The 26017-nt window shown below is 48.4% G+C and overlaps 1 protein-coding gene across 3 annotated transcripts in view; it reads left to right on the top strand.

The window, feature by feature from the left end:
• LOC128876261 (protein vein) overlaps window positions 1-26017 on the top strand; it is a 223278-nt gene that overhangs the window by 164628 nt on the left and 32633 nt on the right. For all 3 annotated transcript variants that reach the window (XM_054122464.1, XM_054122463.1, XM_054122465.1), the window contains one exon: window positions 16758-16866. In XM_054122464.1, coding sequence (XP_053978439.1) covers window positions 16758-16866 — 109 coding nt within the window. Of the gene's footprint in view, window positions 1-16757; window positions 16867-26017 lie in introns of those variants that run through there.

Raw genomic sequence — 26017 nt, 5'->3', positions numbered from 1 at the left:
ATATCGACATTCTGAAAAATCCTCGACCCATAAAGGGTGGAGAGTAACTCCGTTCTATAAACGAGAAGATTCGCACGTGTTTCTCGCGAGTCGCGCTAACGCTGAGGTTTCGTGCTCAAGATCCGCGGAGAAAATCCTCGAGCGGTCAAACACCTGGGGCGCGCGGGATGCAGTCGAGTGTCGAGGAAAAGAGTCGCTTTCCAGCGCGTCTTTCCCTAGCGCTCGCGAACGGGAAACATGGAATTGTAAAAGCTGTGGTAGTGGGACGGATTCGTTCGTAAGCTTTAAGATTTTGCTTTTTAATCGCTCACGATGGAATCACTCTCGCGAAAGTCAGCGTTGAGCGTTGATCAGTACGATAACGATAGTTCGAAGTTACGCTTAATGGTGTAAGGCGAAGAGACGAGAAACGGAGACAATTAGGAGGACGGGCAAAAGGACGACGCGACGGTACGACGAAATAGTGGCAATTACGAGCGGAAGGTAAGCCGTTCTTCGTTGCGTCGTTGAGCCTCGCAGATGCTATTGCAGCTGGATGCTGCCTTTCGAGGCATTGTTTCTTTAAGGGGCACCAGGCCGTATCATGGGTAAAGAGCTCGCCGTTCTGACGGAATTAATTAAAGACAGACCGAGCCGGTTGTATAGCTCAACAAGTTTAATAAGATTCCTCGACTAGTGGCCTGAACGTAGAGGAGGAAGAGTAGGGCTAAGACCAGGGAATCGGGGTATCTGTTAAGCTTACAGCTTGGCTGCAAGGGTTATCTGGAAGAAGTAAGACAGCGGAAGGTGACAAGAACGGATGTCCGATCCACGGCGAGTCCGGTGATGGTTAAAACTCGGAAAATGAGCAATGGAGATTATTCCAAGAGATTGGACTATCGTTTAGCTTACACTCCAGTTAGTAGTTGGTGGCATCTGATGTTTTTTTCGAGGAACAGGATTACGGAGGGTTGAAAAGGATCGACGTCAAACCGAGTTCCAAGGGTCTCATTTAACTTGAACTATACGTGTTTGGAATTACTGCGAACAGAAAAGTGTTACGCCGCAGCCCTCTCGTTCCTGACTTACGATCCTCTTTAGAAGTTGTGTTTTTCATCTCCCTTGGCCTTTTTAAAGGCTTTAAAAGAAGCAACCCCATTTCTAAGTCTGTTAGGATTTCGCTGCGATCCGGTTTATGACGACGAACGCACAAAAGTTTGCCGTTGGCGAGATAAGGTACTTAAATCACGATGGACGAAGGAAGCACTCAACCTGTTTCACGTTGATTTTAACCTACTTTTGTTGCGTTGCCTGGACATTGTTTCCTATGTTCAAAAATTTCTTCAATAGACATAGAGGGTACCAATATTTATTCAACAAAAACAAATCAGTTATCCGCGTGACTCGTCCTGAACGCTCTATCTCGTAAAGCTACCTTCTTCCCTCGTAAACACAATTGCTTGGCAGTGCGGTAAGAAACGAGCGACGAAAGGGAAAGAATATCACCCATACCGTGAATTTTCCATGGTAAACAGTCGTACAAAACACTCGGCGAGTATTCGTAGCGAATAAACTCTCAGGAGATGGTTGCATCCGCGGTGTTGGCGACATTGTTTCGAGGAAGAAGACGCACCCCCGTGGAAACTCAGCGACTGTCTCGCGATTTCGCGAGGCCCGTCGTCGCGACGCTCAAGCTGGATAAACCACCCGCTCCGTTGTAGCGAAGCCGCGCACTCAGTCTGAGTATACACCGCTCATACTACTTGCTTATACTACTTTCCAGACCGGGCGACGCATTATACACGCTCGCCAGAGCGAAATTTTCGGGGTGTCAGCGAAAGAGGTACGGAACTCGTAAGAAGAGCGAAATGCACGATCCTCTGATGTCTCGGTGGAAACATAACGTTCGCACCAGTGCTTCCTAACTACTTACGTTTGTCGACGAATCAGAGGAATCCTTGTACCTTCGCGCTTCCGTTAATAACCAACGAAACTTTTATTCGATGCCCCACGTGCGATGTTCGAACTTTGTCGAGTCGAAGCAGCTCGAAACGTAGAAATAATATTATGCAACGACTATTCCGTGTAGTCTGTGGTGGCACGTCGAGAATACGGTTGCCCACGGACGAGGATGTTGAGCAACCTCGAGAAACTCCGTCACGAGCGAAACACAGCTCCCGCTGCGATCCTTCGTCTCGACGAGACCTTCGCGGCCCTTCGTTCTACCACCTACGCCCGGTTGTGGATTCATGCGATACAAACTTCGTCAAACTTGGCGCCAACAGCCGCGAGTCCTACGAGCAATAATTGCTGCCGAACCGCTTACATCACTGGTCTCGCGCGTCGAAGAGACGTCGAACCCTTTGCATAAATCTCGCAATACTCCGTCAGCTATTTGTTGAAATATCGCAGGTGCTACACCACAGGGTTGCTGTAACCGCGATCGTGCAAATTCAAAAAAAATATCAACGTGTTTATTATTTGAACAATTTTGACAGCTTGACGTTGAAGAAACGTTGCCTTTAAAAAACTAGAAGAGTTACGCGAGTTGAGCGACTGGAACCTAGAGGACAACTGGTATCGGTCATTCTCGAAGGCAACGTTACTTTTTGTACGACTCCATTTGTACCGCGTCGTTAATTAGCTCCAGCTCGCAAAGCAACAGTTTAATTATCAAGGGTGCTCTCGTTTTTAACGAGCGCCGTAGAAAAACAAGCGCCGGGCTTGTTCGCTTATTTATCGTCTCGCGTGAACGCGAGCAGACCCGATGCGCGAATTTTTCACGGCTGAGTCGTGTTCCAGACCAATGGTTTCACCCGACAAAAACGTCGTTTCGGTGGCCACGTTCCCTGTCATTTCCTCTGAACGGTCGAATTCGTCCTTCAGGAATAGCGCAGAGTTTTGGTTACTTTGTCGAGACTCGGATATTGTTTATATCTTTTTTTTTTTTTTTTTTTTATTCGTTTGAGCATTTCTCGCGAGTAAAAGGTTTGGAGCCCTTTTCAGGGATCTCTTTCGTCCTCGATCGCGTGCGATCCTTCTATTTAGAAATTTCAACCCACGCTGTGGCGCCAAGAAAGTCCGCTAGGAAATCTTATCTGCGATCGAATCGACCGTCTCTGCGTTTTCGTGCAGCTGCTTTTTGCTCTCCCTGGCTCGCAAAAACGACGAAAACGGCTTGGAGCAAGCTCGAAGGGGAAAAAACAGACAACGGTGTACACGTGTCGCGAGTGACTGAACATTATGGTCTTTTCCCCGGATTCGATCTCTTCTTTTTCATTTCCCGACAGTTTTTAGACGCCTTTTTTACTGATTTGATAGACAGGAGTGGACCATCGATCTTGCGCCACCGGAAACTATCGTGGTCGTTAATCTGTTCGACCAGCGACGGACTCATTCCACTGATTGCGAATCACCATTGTCGCTGGCGCTACGATAGCGTCGATTTTTTTCTAATACCTCGCGATAACAAAGCTCGGTTCCCTGTATTTGAAAACGTTGCTTCCTGCTCGTTTCGCGTTTAAATATTCGCTTGTTTATCGGTCTCGACCATCGAGAGTGAGGCACTGTGAAAGACTTGCGCGTAAAATGTGTTTTACGATCCTCTCCATTCTCCCTTTTATGAAGGGTATATTAAATATACATAATTATAAAAACGGTATTATTTTAATATATAGCCTTTGTGACATTCTGAAAAGAGCTCGAGGGTCAAAAATGTCTATTGTTCCCTCGTTAAAGCTAACGAACGTATCAAGTTCTCCTGAGAAACACACCGCGATCGCGTCTGTGGCTCCTCGACGAACTACGAATTCCTAGGCGGGAAAAGTAATCAGTGTGAACAAGTTCCCTGGTTCACCGTGTACGAGACGGTCGATTTCTCTCGATGAAATTCACCATTTCTCGTCCAAGGGCCGTCAAAAGAGGCGGGTGTAGGGTGCGGCTGCCTTCGTTAATGAAAAACCATCACCGTCGACGCTAATTTTCCCAGAACGAACTAAACCTCGAGGAAGAAGAGTCTTTTCAAGGAAAGCATTCCACCCGACAAACACTCCCGTCCGCGAATCGTGTTTCACATTGAAAAGCCACGGTCCCCCCACCCCCTTCAATCTTTCTCCTATCGTGGAAAGCTGCCGGTACATTTTCGTAGGCCGGTTAATTCACTGTAGCGCGGAAATTCGAGCGAATGCACGTGGTCGAAAACTCGGTGAAATCGTTTTCCAAGGAAAATTAATTACCGATGTTTATGCGAAAACCCGAGCGGAGTTAAAACGACGAAATATTTGATATTCCCGGTTCGCGACCGACGTCGGGGATACTCGAGCAGCAATAATTGCGGAAAAATGCGCCGCTGAATATCGATGAGCGTTTATTAGCGGCGATTCCTTTCCGTTCCCGGTGTTGCGCGGTTGTTGTGCATTCGATTGCCTGTTAAAATTTTATATTTGGCCCTCGATTCAATTTTCGACGGTATCGCCTGCTAAAATAATTGCTCGCGTACGCATCGTTGATCAGCATCCGATATTCGCCGGGTAGAAAACAACGGGAACGTGATTGGGCGCTTCATTTGAGAGTTGCGCAAGTCAATCTATCGAATACGTGAAACTGTGCTATTTTTGATTTGAGATTTACTAAGGCCACGGATCACCTGTTTCGACTTGGTTTTCAACCATGGTTTTCATCGAAGCTACCCTTCCTGTATCAAAGGCGCGAACTAGAAGCACGATTAGGGTTCGCGGGATGGAGGTGGTTTGAAATTTGTTTCGGAAAAGAGGGATAGATAGACAAGCAGACAAGGGTGGAAGAAAAATTGCGATGTTCTTTTCTCTTTTGTTCGGTAAACGGGATAATGGTAACAAATGGCGCGCACGGCTAGCGCGGTGTTACTCGTCACGAGCGGGCATTTAAGATAAATTACGGTCATGCAATCAGAGGCGCGCGCGGGCGAGTTACGCCGCGGGCGTGCAGAATGAAAACATAATGTTTGATTAAACTGTCAGGGTTTATCTGGATTTTTCGATCGGCGAGGAAGCGGTCCCGCCCTGCGGTCTTTGCCGTCGATGACAAATGACCGACGAACGTCACGACACACTCGGTTTATTATCGTCGCTCACGTGACAAACAAAAAACGCATTACTAAATTACGCGCCGATAAACTTTGCTCCTTATTTAAAGCAACGGACTCGATCGATACTTGAAATCCGGTTGAATTATGGATAAGACTTCCGTGAATTTCCGTCGAATGATTAACAGGATTAACCCTTAAATGTCCTAAGTTTCAAATGTGATATGGAACTTTTAAATCGAATTGTACACTTGCAATTATTCGAACGAATGTATTAGCTCTCATATGTTTCTACTGGAAAAATATTATAAGACGAAATTAAAGTTATTGCGAATGTTAATCTCGTTCCTTTATCATACGAAACCCGCGTATTCTCATCGTATCCTCAACACTCCGTCTCTCTAATCCCTCCGCGTTCCGCCACCCTCGAGGATCCCCGCCAATCTAGTACTAAACTCGTCAACGCGTCGCATCTAGATCTGACCGAACCGGAGGAACCGCGGAGAGACTGCAGCTTTTCGAGGGCTTCGTCTCTATATTGGTACGTAAACAGGCCAGGTTATCTAAACAAGAAATCCACCTCCGGCGACGACAGACCCGAATGCTTCCCTTTCACAAAGCGCCGCGGAATTCTAAAGCGGCGCTGCGAGGGAAAAGACATTCGTGGAACTTTGATCGCGAATGGTCGTACGTAGAAAGGTACACGGAAGAAAGTACGCACGGCTGAGTGCTCGGTTAGATGCAGAGAAGTGCATTTCCCTGCAGTAACCCCCGGACGGCACCTGGGGGTGCAATCTTCCTTTTGCCCCTCGCACGTCTAGGCGTCTGCAGTCGAGGCAATCCACGAGAAAAGATAGAAACCCGCGCGGCGGGGATCTTGCGCAACTCCACACGTTTTCTGCCACGATCGTTACGTCATGCTAACTCGTGGTATGTTGGGATTACCCTCAGGGCATCGACGTACGTCGAGGGAGACCTGGTGCACCGCTGACCAACCGATTCCTCGTCGCGATCCCTTTACACGACAAGGAAACGACTGACGTCGCTCAAAGATTGACACGAACTACCACGTTTACATCTCGTTAGCTTTCCGAAGGTTCAGAAATACCGCGGCCATTTCAGACCTATGCTTAATAACGCATCTAGCTTCAAATTGAATTTTGAATCTTGTTGTGTTTGATAAATAAACTCGTCGAACTTCGGAGGTTAAACAAAGCTTTTCACGGATTGATTGCGAGATCGATTCTAATCACCCTCGCTCGGACGTCTATGCCATGGTGAGTTACACAATCTAATGCGTTCCCTATTAATTTCGGAGTAACCATTGGATCCACTTTCCATGGCCCGTGCGTCGATACGGCTATCTGTCACTCCATGTCCCCGCAATATTGTCGGAATTCAATAAAGCAAACGAGCTGTTGATTCAATGCTCGCGGTCCGCTGTCGCCGGGGACGCGATTGGATCCACTCGATCAGGATGATCAGACTTCCGAAACGTCGGCTGGCCGGCACGGGTGATAAATCGAGACCGATGCGAGAAATATAGCCCGGTGTCGAGGGATCGTCTTCGTTTTGTTCGCGACAATGCTCGCGCTGATGCACAAATATTCGACACGTGGACATTATCACACTTAACTTGTCCGAAAGTGAATCCTTCTTTTTCCTTTAGCAGGACAGGAACACGGAACACGCATCGTATGAATATCTAAACCGTTGATCCAGCTCTGAAAATACGTACGCATCGTCAACAGTGCTCCGTACCGAAGTGCTCGGATATTCCGATAAAAAAAAAAAAAAAATTGAAAAAAATACGCTATCCATGCCCAATGAAGGCGGTAATCGGGACGAATTGCTTAGAGAATTCCTGGTAAAGCTCGCGCCGTAGGTAACACGGTCAAAGATAAAGAGGCGGCCAAGGACGGGGGAGGATGGAGAAAAGGGAGCCAAGAGAATAAGAAACGGAACGAAAATCGTGCCTGGCGCAACGGGATTCAAAGAGCCCGGAAACAATGGGGCTGGCTGCCGTGCCGCACGGATTCTTTCGCGGAATTCATTCAACGATGTAACGGCGCGATGAGAAACGACATTTCGCCGATGAATGCGCGCGCGGAGGAGGCCAGCGGAGGAGGGATACACGCGATTGTACGTTTAAGGACAGCTCGGCCCCGTCCTTGTTTCGCCTCCCAGTTTTTCCAGGAGCGAGCCACCCTTCCGCCGCCTCGCCGTTCCGCTTTCCACTTGGTTTTCGGTGTATCGAGGCTCGCACAAAACTGCGCCGCCATCTTCCTTTCAGCCCGGGTGGGCGGGGGGGGTGTTTCTCGAGCCGGTGGCTCGAATCCGCTCGCGAGTTGCGGCGTGTAAGTTTCCGTCCGTACTGGCAGGCGACGATATATTGTTAACGAACGCTTGGGAAGTGTGTCGAGAACTCGAGCTGCGTCAAAAGGCCCCCCTCCTCTTCTGGCGGGGGAAACGTAATCTGGAACGCGTTGCTTCCGCGTTGTCTTGTCGTCGGAGAGCGACTCCGTGTCTCTATCCAAAGGTTTCGCCTTCTTTTCACGTCGTTTGGTTGGCTTTCACGAGATTAGCGAGTCCGTTTTCCGTGGATTCTTTGTCGTCCGGCGAGAGAGTCCTCCTACGCTTCAGACACGGACTTCGCGGTGGATCGAGCAATGTCTATTGAGATCCTTTGTCCTCGAGGATCTCCTGTTCGCGAGTTTGCGGAGGAAGGAATTAGGTACACGGCGAATCGCGTCAGAATACCAGACGGAATCCGTTCTCGACCGCTGGGAAGAATTGCCGAGCTCGAGAGAGATTGGTGGGACGAGGAGACTCTGTTCAAGTAACGGTGTGTTTAAGTAGATTAAAACTGACGGCAACTCCGACGATTGTCTTTGAAACTTGTTGGCGTTGTACTTGGTAAGAAAAATCTGTAAAAGCAGTTGGCGATTAGTAGCGTCGCTCGTACAGTTACGATCGTCGAAGGCCTATGTTAGCGCTTTAAACGAAAGATCCCGAAAAAGTCGTGGGCGAACTAGGACCTAACACCTCCGGCGGAATCGCGACGTCCCAGCACGAGAGATAGGGATAATTGCGAATCGATTCGCGCGAGAGGACAAGCGCGCGGCAGCTTCGCAGCCGTCGACATCGCGCTTGTCAGAGTGAATTAACTCGGACGCATTATCTTCATCCAGAGGGTACGGGCGAAGCTAATGAAAGACAAACAACTGTCCCAAGCCGGCCGCTCGCGCGGAGGCTTTGTTTGCCGCCGAAGAAAGAGAAAAACGGAAGCGACGAGAACGTGCGGGCTGCCAGCGGCGTATCCGCGTCCAGCCGCCTGGATGTCGCCGTCAGCTCGTTCTCCAGGCGTAAATCGCCGTACAGACGATGCGCCGTTATCGCAACCTGCCCGCATATCAACGTCCAGCCGACGTTCACGCGCGGTTTTGCGCGAAAATTCGAGTGCTAGAATGCGCGGAACAAAGGAAGAGATCGTTGTTTGGTCGATACCCTGGAACTTTTTAAAAAGACAGCGCCAGAAGCGACGCGTAACGATCACTGAATACGCGAACGGAGATCGCCAACGACAAAATCTTTTGTTCCCGCGCACTTTGTCGACGTATAAATTGGAAACGCGATCGTTTTGGCGCAGCACGTCCGCTTACGGCAGGCAAGAAAACAAAGGGAAATGCACGGGCACGACTTGAAACTCGGGGAGAACCTGTCGATACGCGCTTCACGAACAGGCCGAGGGGGGAACTGGTAAATAAAAATTCATGGTGGATCGGCGCGTCGAGAGTCGAAGAAATACGATACCCAGCCAGCGGAGAAACGCGTTTCGGTCGAAAGAAAAGGGGGTGGACGTATCCTGAAACAGTTTTATGCTCCTCTTAGAGGGATCGGCCTCGCCGATCCGCGCCCTTTAATCTTTCGCTTTTCGCGGGGTCGAAGGTGTAAATCGCTGGCTCTGTTCTGGGCAAGCGGCGGGACTTGAAATTGCTGGCGAGGTTGGAGAGCAGGGTGATAACGTAGCGCTCCGTTGAATTCGAAATTCCAGCCGGAGAATCGACGGTTTTGCCGGGAATGGTCTCAGGAAGAGCTTGTAGCAAACGTTTTATGGGTCAGAATGTGTTAAGACGTTCAAAGGGCTGGGTTTATGGTTGCAGGCGACCGAGGAGCGCTTTCGGAGGATCATCCTCCGAGAGGTGGATGAATAGTTCCATATTCGAGTGTCACCGGACTGATTTAGCTAGGGATTACGACCCTGGAAGTTGCTCCATTGTCACGGACTTTGTAGGATTCTGGCGAGCACCGGCTCTTCTAGATTCTCGCTGCTTCATCCTCGATAGCGATTGATGCCTCGTAAACCCGTGGCTTAGGAGTTGCTCTTGATGACCTTGCCAGATACGCGACCTTTCCGAGATGTTTTTACGTCTCAGTTTGTCACCCCTGAAGCAGGTGTAGGCAGGACGTTAGCTAAGGTCAGCAGTACCGTGGTCTTATTGAATCCCGCGCCACTAATACGATCGAATAGGCGCGGAGAACGGCTGGAGAATAATCCAAACCGAATCGCTCGCTCTCATGAACGTTCGCGCGAGTATTGCTCCGGTCGTTTGCGAATTTCATATCTGGCAGACGTGCCCGTTTTATGGGCTGCCGCGTGCGTCTTTGCAGGCTCTCTTATAAACCAAAGTGTCCTCGAAAATTTCTCCCGACGCGATATTCGCGCAGAGAGGGTACGAGGTGAAACGTTAACTGTCTCCGTGCAATGGCGTCGTGATGTTAAAGTGACCCCGCAAGGGGTCGTTGCCAAATAAGCGAGGCTCCGTTGAGGATCCGACCAACATCCAGCGAAAGAAAAAACGAATTAAGTAAGACGAGCTTGGCTCGTTGTAGACCTCTTTCGTGATTTCACAGTTTTCTTTTAAAAAGTATCGGGTACGTAGATTACAAGTCTCTATCCCTCGCTTTCCCGCGGCCAGGCCACCAACTCGGGTATCTTATTAAAACTTGTTGAGCCGAGTTCTCGCAGACTGTCTTGATTAACCAGAAAAATTTAGTTTGACCCTAAATATTGAAGTTGGTTTCGTTGCGAATCCTCCGAACGTCCTTTCCTAGTTCAGAGGCTCGAAGCCGAAGTTGTCCAATTTGTCCCGTGCTAAAACGAAGCGTATTAATTTGTATTCCGTGCGCGAAAATGATATCGCGGTGTTTCGAACCGGTTGCGTTAAACTCGGACAGTCGGGCGGTCGGTCGAATGAAACTCGAGGGAAGTTAAATAGCAGATAAAAATTCCAAGCCGTGGAATTATGAAACGCTCGGTGGAAAGCGAAGGGCGACATCGAGGGGCCAGGCTTGGCGCTCGACTGGTTATTTCCGTTGATGGAAAGTTCTCCCGTCGAAACTCCTGGTCGTTACTCTTTGCAGCGAAAATCCTCTTTGCGCTCGTTCCATCCTCGAGAGAGCACGGGCCTCGAAAAGACTCGCGTGCGACGTCCTAGACGAGCGATGGCCTTATCCGCAAGTTCGCTTCGCGAGACGGGCGATACATCTCCCATAAAAGTTTAACGAAGGTGACGAGGGTGCTCCATCCGCCTCGAGCTCCGACCCAATACGCCTCGTGATTTAGTAACCCTCGTGGTCAGGGGACGTATAAACGCGGTGGCTTCGGGTTGTCACAGCGCTGACGAAATCAGCGACCCCTGTCTCATGCATGTCCCATTGTCAACGAGGTCAGGGTTGGCATCGCTAGAAACGTATTCCTAATATTTGCGCATACAGAGTGAGGCAGGTAAAATGTTACATAACGATGATACCTAAATTATCGTGGAAAAGACATCGTTATTGGCGCCCTTCGCAAGCTATCGTCGACGTATGACACATCTCCGTCGCAATCAGCCCCGTTTCCGAGTTAAAATCACTCGTTTGGGTCATCGAATCGCTGGGTTCCTCCGCTTGCTTGACTTCTATCGACAACAGAAACGTCAACGTGAAAAGATAATTTCAGTCCTTCGGTGCACGTCGAAGACGTCTCGTAAAAGTCAACTCTCGAAGCAACGGAACAACTGGCACACACACACACGTCGTGTGTATATTCGCGAAAGGAAGTTCCCGGGCTTGTCTGTTTCCCTCTTTCCGTCGCCCTCCATCCGGGGAACTCTTCCTTTTGCAAGGTTTGCGGGATCTATTCAATTTACTTTTTCTGGCAGCAGGAAGGAATCTGCTTCAACAAAGGGAAAGAGCGTACGGGTTGCTTCGCGAGGGGGATGGTGGCCGTTGCAGGGGCGGTAGGAGTGGCTGGCCGTGGGAGAAAAACTGCCGGCAGAGGGGAGAGAGAATTTCGCTCGGTAAAGAACACGTGGAGAACCGTCGACGGTGCTTAAAGCTCCGAGGGTCCTTTGAAACTTTACAATTTCATTCTTCCAGACGTGGACGAGCGCGAAGATTCCTCGCGGCTCTCGTGTCCGGATTTTTATCTTACCTTTCTCATTCGTTCGTCTCCTCTCTCCAAGGCTGCGACGACTTTTTTTCGCTGGCGTCTCAAAGGATACCAGACGCGGTCACGTAAACCCGGAATGATTTCACCCCTCGGCTTGGACACCGTGCGAAACGTCGAGTTTTAAATCCATTTAGATGCCCGTTGTTGCTGGTATTAGTCGAATACCCTCGGAGCACACCAAGGGTGGAAAAGTCATCGAGGAAGGAACAAAGGAGACTCGGTTCGTGCTTTGATCGAAAGAAAAGTTGCGAAAGCAGCTGGTCTCGAGCGACGAAAGTCCGCGCGAACATCGAGATCGGAGCTAATGAACTAAGCTACTCGAGGTTTTTGCACCGTGGTTTCTCAGATGACTAAAAATAATTACGAGTATTAAGTTTAAGAACATCGGAACGTATGATGTTTGTAGTACAACAAACGGTGTCCAACAACTGGTTATTGGTGGAGAATGGAGAGACAAGCCCTTTCCATTTTTATATTTCATCGAGGCAAGTACTTGGAGTCCTCGTTCTAACTTTAGTCTCGAGCAGTTTTAAGAAGTTTTGCTCTTGGGTCCTTTCTTTCTGGGGAAGTCTATCGCCATTGACAACACCAGGGGACGGATCCGGATAAATCTAACAACAATACGCGGAAGAAAATCACAGTGGGTATTATAGCGCCAGCGTAAATTGTCCGAATCTGGTGTGTATCGACTAGATTGGCCTCACCGCTAATAACAACCGTATCGGACACCGGCAGTATGTCTTATATAAACTTCCCAACGAGGTCAGCGCACGATCGGAACGGGACATTTGGAAAAGCAAATGGACCAACCGAGCCGCAGGATACTCGCGAACGGATATATTAGAGCAATTATATCCGAGTTAATTACGTACCGGATCCGGGTCCGCGACTATTTTCGAACACTGTCGATGCGAATTAGGGTTGGCTGAAAGCTCACGCATTTACTCTTCCGAACGTTTCATCCGACAGCCTCTCCGAACCCTCCCCGAAGTCGCGTGCTTACGCTTCGTTGAAAGTAAAAATATAACTCCACTTAATTGATGACCCGCGTTGAAGTTTTAATATCGTCGAATCGCTGCCGCGAGCCAGAAGCGTACAAGTGTACAGAAGTATACGCAATGTCGCAACGGTACGAAGTGTAATTGGACCAACGTTTCTGGACGAGAATCGGTCCCATAAATTCAGCCTCGCGAATTTTTCGAGGGACATGTCGCGGTTCCGGCTGTACCGCAACCGAGGCAGATTAAAAGTTTCGCCATTTGGACGGCTTCCGGCGCGAGGCTGCTCGAGTGTTCGCTGCAATTTTCGGAGCACGCTCGAAGAACGAGGAACTGGCGTTTCATAGCTGAAATACGAGCACGCTGGAGAAAGAATCCATGCGCGTTCCGCTTAATTAGCCTGCGCATGGGCGATCAAGTTAGCGTGGAGTAACCCTGTAATAAATTTTTTAAGCAAATTCTCTTACCATCGAACGCGATGCATCGCGAGGAAAAAGGGGAACGATCCGTGCCATTAAGGGATTAGTTCTAATTGGAAAACTGTAATATTTATGGTTCGTTAAGCATTTATCGGGGTGGATTTACACGGTCGACTCCTGATTGATACATTGCCGGTCCTCGGATACAAAACAATCGAGATCACCGTGTGGAATTCCATGAAAAATACGTAAAAAATTCTCAACACGCGCGTGTGATCGAGGGACGACAGTGGACTAAAAAAAATCAGGTAAACTGCAGCGAGGGCTTTCAAATAGCGGACATCGATGTCCAAAAAAAAAAGGAACTGCCAGGCGTAAAACCGTAAACACGTCGAAAAAGCGCGACGTATCTGCATGTTGGATCACGAAACACCTGGCTGGCGCTATCTAAACGCACCCGCGACACCGATTCGTGCTACATCGACAGAGATAATGGTGTCCCGAACAACGTTACGTGCGTCAAAAGCGGCCTACGTTAAAACTGTTTGTCGTCGAGGATGCTTTACGGGCGATTTCCCGTCGCTAACGAGTCCATCGTTGAAATTCGAGTGGATGTGGCGACCGAAAGACCTTGCGTGTTCATATTTAGTTTCGAGCGGTGTCTTGCGTACTTTGAGTGAATTTACACAGAGTTGACGACGACGAACGCGATACGCGCGCAACCGAGTACGATTGGGCGGAACATGTCTGACCATCGTTGACTGTTTCTACTTGCGTTCGTGATGGGCAGCATTGACGATGCTGCGGTACTACAAGGATGAATCAAACGATTCCACTCAACGAATAGAGCATAGGAAAGTCGTCGAAATACAGAGAATATCATCGTCGATCTTCGTAAACTCTGACCAAAGTAGAATCAGCGAGTAGTGGTCAGACACATCCGTAAAGATGTGTTCAATCGCGCACATCCCGAGAAACTTTGAAATTCAATTATTCCACATCATTTTACACGTCCGATGCATATTTTCTTCCCGATTACTTAGATTCATTCTCGCAGTATTCCTAAACTGATCGAGTTTCCTCGACGTTTCGCGAAACCTTTCCCGTTGCGAATAGGTTGAAATTTGCTCGTGCAGACTTTACGTTACAGGGTATCGCTGGCTGCCGAACGATATTGGAATCGAAGGAGCTATTTTGCGCGAGATTTCGGAATACAAACTAGCTCGCAACACGCGCATACGCGGGACATTTCGTCTGATACGCTCTCCACCGCATTCTGGGGCGAGAAGTTTCCCTCGGCGGACGAATTCTCATCGAATCACGGACGCACGCAGTTTAAGCAGAGGCTGGAAAACGTATTCGAGTCGATGTAGCCGCGATTCAAACTCGATTCTCGCTCTCATCTAAACTTTTACCCGTACTTCTTTACGCCCCTGTTAACCCTGTTTTGCTCAAGGCGAAACTTTCGTATTCCGCGATATTGCCGCGCCGTGTTTCGTCGCGTGATAAAAGAAACCACCCCGTGGAAGGAGATCAAACTTTCGCGATTCGCCGGCGCCTTCGAAAAACAAGGGGCACCAACAATGCCAGCACTCGATTACGGTGAAATTCGCGGCGCGTCGGCACCGACGCGATCCCGTGACGCGGAAACTGCTTTCGCACGTTGTACGAAATAGAACTCTGCGAGGGAAATGTTCCGCAGTCTGGGAACGGGAGAAAGGAAACAGCTGTCAATTTCTGAGGACAATTGCCGAGCCTTGCCAACGGAATACGCGATGAATTTTTAAATCGTGTCTAATCACTACTGGATACTTCCACTTTTAGTGGAGAGATATTATTAGTCGTAAAGTATTACTAGGAAAATTAGGTACGTCACGTATACAAATATTTTATGAATAATTTATTCGAAATTTGGGCAACGGGAATATTTTCACAGCTGTGACTACATTAATTCTTTTTACATCGTAATTATCCTCAAAGAAACACGCGTTCAAAGCAAATTAGACCGAGCCCGTGTTAATAATTTAAAAATTGCACGCGGTTGCAATATTTTTCACGGTGCATAATTTATTTATTTTATTCGAAACATTCCCTTACTCGATAGTATATCCTGTGTCTTTCCTCGAAGCGCAGGACCCTGAAATTTTTATCTCGCGCGAGCACGAGACAACGATGAATCGCGTAAGAGCAATTCGCGTAGCAGACTTGGCAGAATGAACGGGAGAGAGAGGGTAGCCGGAAACGATGGTCTCCGTGCGCGTGTGCATAGTATTAAAAATCGTACAACGAGCTTGAAAGCGACTCCAGCCGCCATAGTAATAGAGGAGCAGAAGCGGAACGTCTGGCGGAGTGCGTTCACGCTCGCGATGAGCCTGGGAGCGCGTACACCATTATTATAGTCGGATTAGTACTCGACCATCCGGTCGGGCAGGTATTACCGAGCGCAGTTCCAACTTCGAAAACCTCTCGAGCAGCCCTGGCTTTATCCTCTCCTAGCTTTTTCAAACCACCCTGCTTCCCCTTGCACCGCTTCACCACCATCCACAGCGTTTCTTCTCGTTAAGTCTCTAACGAGCTGAAGACATTTCGCGGTTAGAGCGCTCCTCTTTTTCCTTTCTTCGTTCCATCGAGACTGAAATGGAAACGGAACGAAGAAACGAGGGTATCGGAATTATAATTTCACCCGGACGTGTCTGGTCTTCGACGCCCCCGACCCCTATTTAGCAACGAAAACTCCCTGAAAGTCTGTTCTCGGATCTCGCGGTCGTTCGCTGAAAACCTCGCCCAAGGATTATGGTTGTAACGAACGCTGTTCGAACGAGGGTGACAGTTTTTGCCCTGCGAGTCTCTCAGCTTCCCAATCTTTGGTCCGCAGAATTCTAAGCGTGATATTAGAGCGTTTTCCTAGCAGATGCGCATCGCGAAATGATTAATCGATGTTTACCACGCAGCCAGCACGAGATAATGGCACGGTTCATAATGCGTTACTGCTTGAACAACGGCGAGCGACATTGAGGAATTACGGGCGCTGTACGAGGCGTACCACGGTAAAATTTACACGATGCTTCGCGAGTTCGTCGCGAGATATCGCACCCTCTGCGCGCCCTCCGAGAGAATTATTCGCCCTTGGGTTACGTCGGTTGTTATGCATATCGTTTCAACTGACTCGTATTCGCGACATTTTCGTTCATTCTTCGTCTTAGAGATAATTTAGAGATAACTGTACCTGACGTCGCGTCGCGCTACATCATCCGTACCCTTCTACTTATTTTAGTCCTTGTCTTCTCGACCCCCATACAAATAGAAGCGAATGAAAAATGGCGAAATTAGCATCGAAGAAAGCTTTTCGTGACTTCCAACCACCGGTTGTCGATTCGATTCGCGGTGGCCTCGTTAAAATCGGAAGGACGTTGAGAGAAAGGCACGATGCGGAACGAGAGCGAGCGGCGAACCTTGAGACCGGGACGTTTTAAGCTGTTCATAAATCCAACGATTCCTCGCGTTCTCGCGGGGCTCCCTTCTTAGCAGCCGTTCCCCATTTACATACCAAAGACTAATCCGCGCGCTGGAACTCGATTGAAATGAAAATGCACGGCCTCGCCTCGAAATCCGGCTGCCGCGGGAGAAAATGATATTCTCGCGGGGCGAACAAAGCTTGAACGGTGGTGGGCGCGAGAGAGGAAGGCTCGGAAGTCGCTGCCAAAGGGAACAGAGGGTGGGAAGACGGAGAGGTTGCGTAGAGTATAATTATGCGCATATAGTTTCCCGAACGCTGACGAATGTTTTTCTTTGGTTTGTTGCAGCGACGGCGGCGTGGCCGAGGCAGGAGCAGCCATGCCCGATAACGGGAGACTTCTGCATGAACGGTGGTACCTGCCTGTTCTTCGAGACCGTCGGTGAACCAGCATGCAGGTGAGCGATCGTCCATTTTCGTTAGAAATTCCGTAGGTTATACGATCCAGATCTACGTAGACAAGAATCTATAACACCTTAAATCTTTAAAAAGTTCAATTAGTCGTGTATTTAGCCTACACAGTCTTACATTAAAATCTAAAAAAAAAAAAAAAAAAAAAAACACGATGAAGACGTCAATCGCATCACGAATATTCCCACCGCGAAGCTTGGCAATGACTCGCGAAGTCGACGCGAGGATACGTCGCGTGGCGTGTCGCGGGAGGCGACATTTTCGTATGAAAGCTTCGCGCTTCCTGTTAAAATAATGAGCGTCTAAAAAGGACGGGTTCGCATCCGTCGCCTGGAGATAGTTCCGCCGGCGAGTTCTCACGACGTAGGCGGTTACACCCACCCCTTACGAGTGGGAGCTTTTGTGCGTGTTCCACGAGTTCGCCTACACGGTGCGACGATAAAGTTCGCGGACAGAGCAAATTTCAAACAAAAAAAAAAGCTACAATGGCTGCTCGAAAAACGTCGCGATAAATGGCATCGAGCAAACAACGTCAATCGAATCTACGTTTTCCTTTCCATGAGCGAGGAAACATATTTTTTTTTTGCACAAAAGCTGTCGGCCCGCGTTATCGACAGCGCTCCATCGGTCCAGGAACTTTACGGCCACACTGTGTATATAGGCCAGGGTTATACGGAAGCGTCTCACCGGAGAAATGGAAAAAAAATGCGGCTCGAGAGGTCGCCGGCGCGAGAAGCACCGGGGATATTAGAGGGTGAACTTTATTCTTCCTTTTTCCGCAGCCTCATTTTCGCTCCTTCGCGTCCTTCCTTCCTTCCTTCCGGCCCAGGGAATCCCTGGCAGAAAGGAAACGCCGCTCGTTCCGCTTTAATATTCCGCTTTTTATCTGCATTATCTGGCCCGAGCGGGCGTTATCGTCGCGCGTCAGCTATTCGCCCCTGTCGAATTACCTTCCACCCCAACCCACGAATTCCACCTGTCCTATATTCCCCGACGGAAATTCGCGTTTCAAATATTTCGTCGATTCGTCCCGATGATACGCGCGCACGGCCACGCGTGTCACATATTTCTCCTGTCAGGGAACTCCGTCGCGACCGTTTATCTCTCAATTACGCGCCAACTGGCCCGTACGACGAAAGGAATTCGAAATTGCACGTCGCGTCGGAAAATCGTGCTTTACGCGCTCAAAGGCCGGCATTTTGTTAAACCGTAGAAGCTTTCAACACGACTGAAAACATGGTCGTGTTACATAAATGTAAGCCGGGTTTGCCACTGACGTAATATTACAGTCGGTCTCATAAATATTTAGGCTGGCACCTCCTGTCCTCGCTGCTAGAGAAAACGATTCTATCTCATCGCGTTCCCGTGTTGGTAAATTGTACGAACCATCCGCAAGAATTTTCTTAAAATCGCACTTTGTTTTCCATCGCGTTCCAAACGAGCGACTTTAACATTCGTCGCGAAAGTGTGATCCACGCGTGGTCCATTTGTATCGACGGTTACTCAGAGGATGGGAAGACGTCTTTCCGTTCCCGATAACCCAGCATTTGACTCTCCCGTGGCAAATGACTCTTCTGGAATCACAGGTTGCACAGGTGGGATCGGGAATTGAATGGATGGAAGGATGCGGGATGAAGTGTCTCGAGCGGCGAGATTTACGAGCGTTTCGCAACGAAAGCTTTGCATTCGCCGTGTATTTTGGTGAAGTGCCGCGATGCTGCAAGAGGGATCGTCGGTGATTGGAAGGGGTGGCGGTTAGAGAGGGTGGCGGCGGCCACGATGGGACCCAGCTGCGATAAACTGGATGCTCGATTCACGTCGCGACACCGATTCGCGTCGAATCTACGCGCGCTGGAATTTCGTGGCGCGACCCTTTCAACTGGGTCAACCTCCCCTCGAGTCTTTCACTTCCCGGTCTGCTATCGAATACAGTAGAAGTATCGCTATCGGTCGATATTTGACCTTTGCGGATTTCTACGTTTCTTGGTGCATTTCACGAAGTCCAAAAATGCAAGAAAACCTTTCTACGTTAAACAGGATGCGGATCGTTGACAACGTTTGACGAAGGATCGAGAAGATATCGACCCAAGGGACACCGCTTTTTCTTTCGTGCTCTTTTCTACAATTCCAACGAGGTGTTATAGCGAGTTTATCGGGATCACGCTCGCGTGGAGGAAATTTATTCCGTGTAGAAGACGAGCCACTGGAAATCCATAAATCGAGGATTCACGGAGATACAGGGGTCCGTGATTTATTATGAACAACGAAAAGAAATAGTTCCAGAGACCCAGGAAAAGAGGATCCGCTTCCGTTGCCATTTATTAGCGACGCGGCTCGAGTAGCGATGAGCCTCGCGTATCGCCAGCCAATTCGGCTCGATACGTTTATCTTGCGTGGAGACACGAGTTCAAACGACAGGGGAATTCTTCGCGTCAAGCACAGTTAACTGTGTGCGGTCGTAAGCCGGGATTATTCCGCCGCGCTGACTAATACTGTTTACGCTGCTATAGACTCCGGAATTACGAGCTTGTGCATATAATATGGAAAACGAGTTCGACTTTTAATCGAGCAGTTAAGAACGGGAGGCACTCAACTTTGGAAATATAGAAATAAATCTAGAGACTACCGTTTCACCGTTCTAAGTGCAGCTATTGAAAACCCCTCTGCGCCTTTCCAACCTACAGAATTAACATAGTCGCCAATTGCCGTTTCCTTATCGAAGGCAATTCACTCGACGATGGTTGAGAATGCACGCACAGCGCCACCAGGCGCGATACCCTTCGGGGTCACTTGAAACTATAACTCGAGCGGGACACGCGACTCGACAATGCCACCCCAACGCTCATTTGTCCATTGTCCATTCTTCTGGTTACCCTTTTATCCTTTTTCCCTCTCAATCCTTGTTCCAGCAGGGCCGACCTGATTCCTCGATAAAGCCAATAAACCCTCGTCAACCGGTGGCAGTGTGGTGTTCGTCGGGGTCCTGCCGTAGACCGCAGCGTTTCCCTTTGCTCTTCGGCCTCTTTTCCATCCCTTATCCCGAGCCCTCCCTAGGGTCACCTTTATCCGTGGATCGGTTCTTCCCCCGAATTTATTTAACGAGTGGCTAATCAACGTCAAAGTGCACCGACAAAAAGATCACCGTTGTCGGACCATTTTACCCTTTTTCGCCCATCCCTCGCGTTTCTAGTTGATCTCGCTTCGTCCACTTTTGCCAATTTTTGTAGGCTTCACGCGTAAGGTAATCGTTTTATATCGTGTATCACCGTGTTCGACAAACCTTTGTCTATGTTCCCGCCGGTGCGGGAAACAAACATTCGCGGTTTGAACAGGTTTCGGTTTCGGAACGAAAATATTTAAAACTATTACTTTTGATTTTTTCATGTTTTGTTTACGATTTCATTTCTGGCGGTCACTGCTACATTCCACCGAATGTAGCATGCAACGGGCTACAAGAGGGGACTCGTGCATCTCGTAGATCATGGTTAAAAAACTAACTCGGTTGGCTTCCCAAAGTATGGCGTATCTAGCGTCCTAACATACACACCGCTTTGTTGAAAATTTTTGCTAGAAAGTTTCACTAGTTATACCGAAGGAAGGCAAAACTTTTTTAATTAGAACGAGAAATTTAATTTTGTCGAGAATCCATAAAATCCAAATGGGAGGGGTGGATTTTTGAACGAAGTGGACGAATTCCAGTCGAGAAGCGTAAAACTAGCACGTCGTAAAAACTGCACTTCACTTTGGGTTGAAAGAAATTCTTTATGAAATCCAGCGAGAAACGAAGAAAGCGATTGGACCGTGTTTGGAATTTCTTCCTTCTATTCCGGGGGCGAAGCCTCTTCCTCGTTCGATCGACGATCGAATCGCTCCAGGAAAGAAGTCCAGCCTCGGTTTCCAGGAACGGGGATGGTGGAGGCCGAGAGCCACGGAGGAATATGCGATCTAAGCAGTAAATAACCGAAATTGCAGACGAAGGTGGCTGCTCTAATTCCTACCACGGTCAAACAGTTTGATTAGCAGACTTTGCAGTTTGCTAGGCTGACCGGAATTAATGTAATCGAATACAAGTTAGATAAATAAACGAGAAAAAACGACATACACGGGAGAACCACAGAAAATGAAACGCAAGAGAAATGGCGGGTAAGGTGTTTCGTTTAATGGATGGCGGGGAGAAGGAATCAACGGCGTCGAGACAGCGTCGAGGGATTGAAACGGAGAAAGACGGAGGATAAGTGGTCGAGAGGTCAGCGGAGGTGGCCTATCCGGGCTAGCTCCACGAAATCGGCAACAAACATTCCGCGAAACCTTCTCTAACCTCTTCCAATCTCGTCTGCTGACCCGACCACCGGGCTAGGTGTTAGCCGAAAAGAGGTTAACAAGAAACGAAACTCAATTTCGGTTGGCTTGGTATATCTCTGTCTCGCGAGGTGGGCGAAAAGAGCATCGCGTACCGATTCGCAGTCGTTTGTTTCAATATATTCGGCCGGTATCGCTTCGATCGGCAGCCAAGTGGTTTCGACGTTCCTGAAATTGTGAACGTCGAAACGTGACTGATCTTCCAACGATTATCCGCCACGCGAGAATCGAAGCAGACACAGACACGAGCACTCCAAGGCGAGAAAAAGTGCCGAGCCACGGGAAAAATTCGTCGAGACAGGTTTGCATGCGAGAGAAGCCTAAGGCAATCGACGAACGCTTCCGGCCAGGCGCGCGTTTTCGTTACTTATTACGGATTTTTCGCGTGACGTCGATGGAAGCGTCGCGTATCCGGCAGGACGCTGTTGTTTCGCATTACGTTAATCCGACGGGTTTATAAAGCATCTCTCGTCATCGCGCCGGGGTCGTCGGGTCTCGACGTCGAAAAAATTCCTCGAAAAACGCGGAACTTGCAGCGAAATGTTATTTAAAAATATTTCAGGAGCGACGAAGGAAAAAGAGAACGACGCTCCTTCGCTGCGTGCCGCGAACACCTTAATGAAACTCGAATTCCGCTTGGCGCAGGCAGAAAAATACCAGACGGATGGGTTCGAATTGAAGGTTCCGTTTGAACTTCGCGTGAGCGTTAAATTAAAACCGATGAAAGCGTCGTAACGTTTGCCGTTGGAATGCTTTTCCCTTTGCCACGAATTCTGAAAGCCCAGGGTGAAAAATGAGGATGAACGTTAATAAAGACGATGGAAATATCGAAGCCCCCTTTAGGCAAACTTTCGAGAAAAAAAAGAAATTCAGGTGTGGTCTGTTGCCTCGCGGTGACGTAATCCCTTAATCGTGCGTGCGCAATCCACGCGTTTCGTGTTCCGCGCCCTCGATGGGAGCTGGTAACGGCTTCGCGATTGTTCCGCGCGCGGTGTTACGGTCCCCGTCGGTTCGTAAACAGGTCGCGTCTGCGTACAGCTGAAGCGTTGTATGTATTTGTCAGCCCGGGAGCAAGGGCAATTCGGCGGCGCGTTTATCGGTACCGCGTACGGTTCTCCTCCGTTAAATTACGGGGAGGCGTTGCATTGTAAATAGGGAGGGTTGAAAGGGTTGGCGGCGACGGATGGTTTCCCAGACCCGACGTTTTCGAGGCGTTCTCGCGAGCAGTCGATTACGAAGAGTCTCGTGCGTTAAGGGGGACACCTATAGGCTCGAAATAAATACAGAGAAGTACTTGTTTTATCGAAGGTTCGCTCCTGATTTGCCTAACACATTGTTGACCGAAAATTTTACACAGAAGCGACTTCATCACCGACCATTACTTTGTAATTGAATATGATATAAACTACCGAGTGATATAAACCTAAATACTGAGAAAAGTATATTCTATTCTATTGTTAAAAAAGAATAAAAAAACCGACAGGACTAAACACATCAATTCACGCTAGAGTAATTTCTCAGAGTAATCGTCCACCGAAAATAATTGACCAAGTAGTTTGGTCGCAAACGAATCGCGATACCAGACTTGAATTTCTAGCAATAATTCGTTTCTAAATTGCGCACGTTCCTGACAACGACTCGTTTTATCGTCAAACAAACCAGAACCCTGCCTTAAGCGTGTTCTCGTCGACGGAAGCGACGAGTTTCGCGGTTCTGCGTGCGGCGACGCGGTCTTGCAACGTCGTGGGACTATACGCGGCTCCCGTGCGAGAATGTGGACGCCCGATCGTTTCCTGGGCTGTAAACCGTCTGCGGGCGACACGTTGAATTTAGTCGGCACTGAGTGCACCCGAATAGACAATAAGCTAGCGGTTTCCCCGGTGCTCCTGGGAAAATTGCTGCAACGCGCCCATATCGTATTTTCGCTGCTTTAGTTGATCGCGGGAGACCAGGTATTTCGAGTCGAATGCTGCTAGGAAGACTGGTAGCGAGAAGAAGTTTAATCGTCTCGGTTGTTCTTCTCCTTTCAAAACTTTTTGTCGTCACGTTACGCACAGGTAATGTTATCAAGATTCATAAGAGATACAGAAACAGCGTTAAATTTCAAAATGTCTCTGATGACACGCATCATAGAATCGTAGCACAGGTTACGCCGAAGGCTTAATGGGATCCCTCATCGCCGCGTGGACCAATTATCCCTCCGCGTTCGACGTTAAAATAATTTCCCTTCTCGTTATTGGAAACGCTAATGCTCTCTGTCGGGTAAATTAAAAATATTAATGACGATAATAACAATAATAATAGGCACCCTGGGCGAGCACGAGGCGAGGATGTAACGCCGCCAGACGCGATAATTATGAAAATTTTATATTCGCACACGAGTGCGAGACCGCCTCGAACATCCCTGGTTCGTGGTTTTCCATTGTTATCGCCGCCACGCATCGAACGTATAAATATTATTCTCGTGACATGGTCCCACAGCCACGAGAAACTCCGCACCGCGTAGAAAACGCACCGGGGCTTCGTCGTGAAATCGAGCTTTCGTGTACCCGAGCCGACATAAATTTCTCTTACGTTCCAGATATAAAAAATATTACCGTCCGCAAAGGAACGCGGGTTTATAGTCGCGGGAACAAAGACGACGGATTCGTAAAGCTGCGGAAATTCTGATTTAGTTTCTGAAACGGTTCTCCCTCGTCTCGAAGACGCTCGAGTACGAAACTTCTCTACTTTGGTATAAACGTCGGAACTTGATCATTTCCAAGGGCAATTCTCGAGAGTACGTGGAATATTGCGTTAGGTGCATTACAACGGAATTGTTGCTTGTCAACATTTATTGCTGGGCAACGTAATATTGGTTCGTCCAGAATTGATCTGATTTATTTGAAAATGTTACCGTCATCCAGATGGCATAAGTGCACCAGACTGAAAATAGTTGCATCGACGGCCAAAAACTGAATGGTTTTCGAGCCAGCTCGCAGAAACCCTGACCACGCAGAAACGCGTTTCTTTGTGCTTGTTTGAGGACGAACCTCGTTAAACGTGAATCGAGTCCCTCGTGAAAGCTTAAACGGCTAGTGGTCGGGGCTCCAGGGTACTCTCGTGCAACCTAATAATTCATCCTGAGCGCCTCTACGCGGTACCTACGGGTTAAGGGTAGCGACGTACATTCGGTCCTCTCTGTTCTCGAGTAATTTAGCTGTGCAAAGGTTCGGACGTCGAGAATCTCGCCAGACCAGACGGTTTGAACGAATCGAAGAAGCTTCAGAGTTTTGAAAACGAACGTTCGCGGACAAGGTTCTCCGCAAACGAAGACGACAATCCTCTCTCCAAACTTTGGATAGTCGACTTTTCAACGGGTACACCTTCCCTGTGTCCTCAACGGGTCCTGTAATTGCAAATTAAAAGTCTTCGAAAGGCAATCATCAAAATAGACTACGACTGTTCCAGAAGCAAAGAGACCGCGTTTGCGGAAACTTTTCTATATTAAATTTTAATTAACCTAAGTGGCCCTCTCGAAAGTAGTTACGTTGAGACGCAACCGCCGCACAGTGTGATATTTCAGCGATCTAGGAACGAACAAACAAAAGAATCGAACAAATGATAATGCTACTAGCGTTCGCTTGGTCTAGTTTGATGGAGCTTTAATGTTTCAGAAAGTGCACGTTTAGTCGCGAAGCGAGTCTTTTCGATCTTTGCGCCGTGGGATCGTCGAAAGGCGCGGTTCCGTGGGTCCAAAGGGTAGTTTATGAATGGATAATTAATCCACGAAAGCCACCTAAAATCTACCCGCCCGCCGCGGTACACTGTACGTATTATTCAACCAGCGCCGCTCCGCTCTCTGATAATGATTTATTTAGCCCCGGCGCCGCTATGTGCAAATACGAAGGAGAACATTACCCTCGCTGGTAGGCGTATCCTTTTCAAAGGGATACGTGGATTATTTCAGGAATTCTTAACGAGCACTCGCAGCCGACACTTTCGCCACAGCAAAGCTTTGCGAAAACTGGACTCATCAGGGATCATGCGAGAGAGGAATATCGAATTCTCCTTTCCGACGTTCTTTTGTTACAGGAATGAGATTACTCGATTGCTTCCGAAGTATTCGATCGCTTGGAATAACTCTTTCAATTGTGTGTTCGAATATCACCTTTTCCTACGCTCTGTTTTCTTTGACCACCTTGCTTGATAAAAGAAAAGTAAGGACTCGAAATAAAAATAACCGAACACACCGAATGATATTTTCTCCTCGGAGAAATTATGGAACCTATTGTATGAAAAATCATTGCAAACCGGTCCGTAGCCATCCACGAGACAGGGTTAAAAATCGCCCACGAACACGAGACATACCGTAACTTAACGTAGCGGTAGAAGAGTAGATTTTTCTGTAGCGGAAATAACCGGGAGAACATTAATATCGACAGAGAGGGAAAGAGAGAGAATTGGAGCGAGCTTGGCGTGATCCGTGCGAATTTTTTAAAAGTCAACGACGTAACGCCAGGCCGTAAAAAAATTTTGCGTTTTAATGTGCGAGCACCAGACCGGTTAATGAAGACTGTAACCTGAATGCAAATAGCTGACCGACAACTGTTTAGCAATGTATATGGATGAGTATGGAAGTTTGCTTTGCCTGGCATGAATATGGAGATGATAGTTTAATTATATGTCACGTGTTCGCGTGATGTTCGGCTATTCGGGCCGCAAAGGGACGTCCTGCAGCAATTCGAACGCTCGCGGCGCGTCGTGCTTTTATTAATTTCGTCCCGTTCAACGGATTCG

Source organism: Hylaeus volcanicus, chromosome 5 (assembly GCF_026283585.1).
Source record: "Hylaeus volcanicus isolate JK05 chromosome 5, UHH_iyHylVolc1.0_haploid, whole genome shotgun sequence".
In the NCBI taxonomy this organism is placed as follows: Eukaryota; Metazoa; Arthropoda; class Insecta; order Hymenoptera; family Colletidae; genus Hylaeus; species Hylaeus volcanicus.
Note: the sequence above shows the minus strand (reverse complement) of the source record. Positions and strands in the feature narration are given on the sequence as shown.